Raw genomic sequence first — 6,000 nt, 5'->3', positions numbered from 1 at the left:
AGGGACACACGCATGACACTCGGCTCTGCTGTACTGCCAACGTGAGCCGAGAGTCATGAGAGGGGATCGCAGTAATCCCCGTGTGGCCCCAGCCTGATCGGCTGACACTGGAGTCTGCTGATCTGAACTCCTGTACACACAGCTCGCACATGGTCACATGTGATCGGCAGCAGACAGTGACTGCTGTTAACCTACATCCAGCTGACTCCAGTGCCGGCCGATAAATTCTGTGTCCCGCTGCAGAAGGATCCGGTAAAATAACAGTTGCATGTGTTGCACATTTAATCCACAGGATCCGGTCATATGCGGTTTGCGTTTTTTTGCCTACAGGCAAAAAAACGCTGATGTGAAAGTAGCCTGCAAAATACATGCCACACGGATGATACGGATGACACACAGACTAGGCAAGAGGGAAAAAAGCAATCTCATTACCCCTTCATTTTTTTTTCCCCAATTATTTTTTTCACATGTTGCGCCGGCTAATAATCATAATTTCTGTACACACACACGCACATATATATATATATATATATATATACACACACACACAGCCGCTTTCTTCCCCTGGTTGTGCCTAGAGCTGGGAGCTTCGGCTGTCTCTGCTGTGATTGCTCTCAGTGCATCCACAGGGAAGAGGCAGGGAGGAGTCCTGGGGTGGAGAGGAGAGCTGAGTGGGTGTGTTAGACACAGCCCTAGAGCCACAAAGAATTATGGGAGTTGTAGTAACTGAACCCAGGAAGTCAAATGAGAGATTAACCACATCAGAGCTGGAACCAGCAATGAGGATGTGCTGCTAGAACACAATAAAAGGTAATATTGCTGAAAAAAACATAATAAATGTGTGGAGAGGCACATATTAGCAAGATTTATGAAAAAAAAATCAGTTTTGGTAACTGGACAACGCCTTTAAGGTCAGAATGGATGTCTGTAGCACCACCTCTTATCTCAGTAATGGGGAAGTCTTCACTGAATACAGGTTTTACCTCAGAATTGAGCATTTTGATAATGACTCCAATTCTGGCAGAGAAAGAAGCAGATTTGTCTGATAAGATCTATTACAAAGTTGCTTATTTTTATGTGTATTATTGATTTGTAAAATTAAAACGACAATTACGCTTAAATAGAAACTAAAAGAAAATATGTCTGTTGCCCATAGCAGCCACTCAGCATAGCTTTCATGTTGTGCAACTCAGGTAAAGTGAAAGCTGCTTGCTGATTGGTTGCTATGGGGAAATAGAGACAGTTGTGATAAATCTATCTCAGTAGGTTTCAACCCAACAAAGCTCCTATATCTAGCATGTGCCCTGGTCTTATATGTGCATTCATGTACATGAGGCCAATAGTCATTATAATAGCCTCTATACCTCGGTTGCCGCGAACAAGCCGCCGAGCAGCGCATGCTCAGTTACATTCTGCTGGACCGCTGGTTTCCCTGCTCCGTAGAGCCCCAGTTTCAGCTGTTTCATTGGACAGCATCACTCCTGCTAGAAGTCCATCTGTCCAATCACTTGCAGCGTCGCTCTAGGCCCTCCCCCCACCTGTGCCTCCACGTGAGGTTGTACAAGTTATAGAAGGCGGAGCCTTGGCTCAGACTTTCTCTTCTCTCTCTCCAGTGTCAGTTCGTTGCGTCATCAGAAAAGGGCGTGTACATGGGGTGGATGGTCGCGGAGGTGTAGAGTTCGCGCAGGCGCACACCGCTCTTCTAGTTCACTCATTCTCTGGCGGACATTGTGTTTACTTCTTGTCGGACACCGGGATAATGAAGCAGAACTCCAACGTGCCGGCCTTCCTGAGCAAGCTGTGGACCCTGGTGGAGGACGCCGACGCCAACGAGTTTATAACGTGGAGCCAGGTAACGCCGCGTGCGCGGAGGTGGCACGGCTACCATCTTGTGGCAGAGGCCCTGTCATGTTGGCACCTCCCAGGCCCCGGGTAATGTCTCCTGTGCGATCACCATGGCCATATACAGGCACCAGGCCTCAGCCCACAAGCCTACACGTGTATGATGCTGAGCCCCCACAGATCATGAGAGAGGCCTGGATTATGGGAGTGCTGGGGATCCTCATCAGACACCTGGCACCCACTGTGCTGTGCCCATTCACCATCCCCTGCTGCCCATCTTCACAGAACACCTGTAGCACCTCTTAAAGGGGCTGTCCAGCAGAAACAAAGTACTAGCCATCCACGGGATCAGTGACAACTTATTGATCAGTGGAGTCTGATCGCTGGGGCCTGGACCAATCAGCAGATGGGAAACGTTAATCCCCTTTACAAAATAGTGTGGCAGGTTGGATGTCCATCCCTCGCTCCATGTATTCTCTATGAGGCTGGCCGAAATAGGATGCAGCACTCCATAGCCTCGTAGGGCACAATGGAGTGGTGGACGGGCATGCTCCGAGGGGTGCGGTGAGCCAACTCTTACTGATCTGTAAGGCTAGGTTCACATTTCCATCAATTTTTATCAGGCACAATCCGTGTCTCTGGTAAACAACGGAATCCGTTTGGCGGATTCCGTTGTTCCCGTATACTTGTATGAGCGGCGGATTGTGACTGATGACGCTGCGTTGCATCCTTCGCCCGACTGATCAGTCATGAAACAACTGACCGTCGGGCGGCAGGAACGCAGCATGTAGCGTTTTTTGAGCAGCGGAATACTTATAATTCCGCTGCGCATGCTCTCTCGGTGGCCGAGCGATCAGCTGATCGGCCGGCTTCTGTGAGCGATCGGCCGGCTTCCGTGAGCGATCGGCTGATCGCTCTCTCTCTCTCTCTGTCTCACGTTTTACAACGGAATCCGACAATGAATTCTATTCTTGTCATCCGTTGTACAACGCATCAGTCACAAGCGTCAATAATAATAATATAATAATATTTATTCATTTTTATAGCGCTGTTAATTCCACATTGCTTTACATACAACAGCGTCCCCATTGGGGCTCACAATCTAGGTTCCCTGTGAGTATGTTTTTGGAGTGTGGGAGGAAACCCACGCAAACACAGGGAGAACATACAAACTTGCAGATGGTTTTTTTTTTTGTGGGATTTGAACTCAAGCAACGCATGTGACTGATGCAAAACAACGGAAATGTGAACCTAGCCTAAGGCATCACCTAACTTGTGGATGGGTGGTGACCTCACCGGACAACTCCTTTTATGGTAGTCCGGTGTTTTGTCTGGTGAGTGGCATTCTGGGTGGGGTTGCCTTTATGCCAGGCAATGGGCAGCATTCCACATTAGGTTGTTTTTTTATGGCGGATTTTGTACAGATTTCACCTTCTACAATGAAAGGCTTAAAACCCAAGAGATTGAAAAGTCCACCATGCACTTATATATCAGTCTGTTATATTTCCTCTATATGTGGATGTAGTGTTAAAAAAAAAAAGACAACCCATCCATGTGAATTGTACCGTAAGCGTTGTTAGAGCCACGCTGCACATCCCTCTCGGTCCTGTCCCACATTAGTGGAGGCCGGCTGAACCCCAGAGATGTAGCTCAACCGCAGGGGTAAGAGAAAGGGGCTCTGACGGATGCGACACCATCTGGTGAACGCAGCAATCCAATTGAAAAGCAGGAAGGTAATATCCGGCACAACCGTACGGTAATAACATCCAAAGCAGGAGAATCCATGTTAAAAGCAGATGCGTTTCAGGCAAAGTATGCCCTTACTCATAACATGCCTTACTCATTGCCTCTTATGAGTAATGCACACTTTGCCTGAAACGCGTCAGCACTTAACATGGATTTGCCTCCTTTTTTAAAATTCTGAAATAAATTTTGAATTGTTATTGTATGGTTGTGTCGATATTACCTTTCTGCTTTTCAGTTAAACCCCAGAGATGTTTAATGGTAGGCCTCCTGAAAGTATCCATGCTGGGCTATTATGGCATGGGTAAACAAACACCAGGGAAATGCTAATAAATATGGACATAGTGTGTGTATATTTAAACCTGCAACCATGTGGTGCACATAAGAATTCACTATAGAGATGGTATGATAGATGGCGGAAGAAATTGTTCAGTCTGTAGAATGTAAGTGAAGGAGAGAAGGGAAAACAGACCATAAAAACCCAGAAAAATGTATAGTGGATGTATGATCACAAATTGACCATAGGAAAACACACCCAGGAAAATATACAACCTAAATCATTGGGGGGTTGAGTACATATCAAAGTGCAATTTCACAAATGGTAAATAATGCTATACAGTACTAGGCCACGTGCACACACTGAGTATTTGGGGAGTATTTTACCCCAATATTTCTAAGGGTATGTGCACACGCTGTGTTTTTAGGTTTGACAACAAAACTGCGCCCAATGGCAGACTTTGACACTGTAAACACTGCGTTTGAGGGAAAAAAAGCATGCGTTTGTGCCAGGTTTTCGTTAATGCGTTTTTTTTTTTTAAAGGAGAAAAAAAATGAGAGAAAGAATAGATAGATTGAACATATAAAATATATAATATGAAAATAACAGAATAGCTCCATAGAGGGCCAGCTGTGTTTTTTGTTTTTTGTTTTTTTTTAATTTTGGGGGTAAGAAAAATGACATGGGGTCCCCCTGTTTTTCACATCCATCACAGGAACAGCCGCAGGCTGCAACCCTCAGCTGTCGGCTGTACCCTGGCTGGTTATGAAAAATAGAGGGGATCACGCTTTTTTTAATTTTTTTTTTTTTAATTATTTGAATGTTTTTTTTTTATTTTTTAAATGACGTGGGGTCCCCCCCGATTTTTCTAAAATCAGCAAAGGAGCAGCAGACAACTCGGGGCTGATATTATTAGGGTGGGAAGGGCCATCATTATTTGGCCCTTTCCAGCCTAACAATAGCAGCCCACAGCCGCCCCAACCATAAGATGCGCCAATTCTGGCGCTGGATCCGGCTCTGCTTGTTGCCCTGGTGTGGTAATAAGGAGTTAATAACAGCCCACAGCTGCTACTAAGCCCTAGATTAGTGATGGCATGCGTCTGAGACATCCCCTCTTCACTAATCTGTAAGTGAACGTAAATAAACACAAACTCTCAAAAAATCTTTTATTTGAAATAAAAGATTTTTCAGAAAAGCCCCCTCTTTCACCACTTTATTAACCTCCAAAACACCCCTCCAGGTCCGACGTAATGCACATGAACTCCCACGGCGCTTCCAGCACTGCTACATCTGACACGCTCAGCAAGCGTCATAGAACAAGACTGCATGCTGTGAGCTCCACGCAGCAACTGAAGTGAGTCGTGCTATCAGCGGTGACGTCACTCAGGTTAGCCGCTGCCACAGCTGAAATGCTCCACCTGTGACAGCAAATCACCCGAGTGACTCAAGTGAGCTGCGCGACCAGTGGTGCCGTCACTCAGGTGATTTCTGATTACAAGTGAGTCTTCCATCTGTGACCGCAACTCAGACCACGGCTGAAGTGAGCCACAAGTGGAGGACTTACCTGAGTGATTTTACTGCTGATGGCACGGCTCACTTCAGTCACGGCCTGACCCTCACATTGGTGAACACGAGACATCACTGCCACGACACACGCTGTACTGCGCGGCCCGCATCTGTGACGTCAGGGGAATCACCCGAGTTCATTCTAATCACACAGCTCTGTCTGCACTCACAACTGCCAGTCATTTTCTAGGACTCTCGCTGTGACAGGACAGAGATGTAGCAGATCTGAATTGTGGTGGTACCTTGTGTGGATTACTTCAGACCTGGAGGCGTGTTTGGGGGTAATAAATAAAGGATTTTTTTGGCTTTGTGGTTATATACTTTCATTTACAGATTAGTATTGTGGGGTGTCATAGACTATTGCCATCACTAATCTAGGGCTTAGTGGCATCTATGGGCTGCCATTAACCCCTTATTGCCACCACACCAGGGTAATCGGGATGAGCCGGGTAAAGTCCAGGGACTGTCGCATCTAATGCATGCGGCAATTCCGGGCAGCTGCTGGCTGATATTTTTAGGCTGGGGGGCTCCCAATAACGTGGATCTCCCCAGCCTGAGAATACCAGCCCACA

General features: G+C 46.5%; 1 protein-coding gene across 2 annotated transcripts in view; it reads left to right on the top strand.

Annotated features, from left to right (window-relative positions):
- The first annotated feature begins 1,636 nt into the window (after nucleotides 1–1,636).
- Nucleotides 1,637–6,000, top strand: part of HSF2 (heat shock transcription factor 2) — an 84,114-nt gene continuing 79,750 nt past the window's right edge. The window contains exon 1 of one of the 2 annotated variants that reach the window (XM_075338292.1): nucleotides 1,637–1,852. In XM_075338292.1, the coding sequence (XP_075194407.1) occupies nucleotides 1,760–1,852 (93 nt within the window). In that variant the 5' untranslated portion in view covers nucleotides 1,637–1,759. The remainder of the gene's footprint in view (nucleotides 1,853–6,000) is intronic. The other variant, XM_075338291.1, reaches the window with a different exon arrangement.

The sequence above is a fragment of the Anomaloglossus baeobatrachus genome, chromosome 3, assembly GCF_048569485.1.
Source record: "Anomaloglossus baeobatrachus isolate aAnoBae1 chromosome 3, aAnoBae1.hap1, whole genome shotgun sequence".
NCBI classification, from domain to species: domain Eukaryota; kingdom Metazoa; phylum Chordata; class Amphibia; order Anura; family Aromobatidae; genus Anomaloglossus; species Anomaloglossus baeobatrachus.
This window is presented reverse-complemented; position numbering and strand designations above follow the sequence as displayed.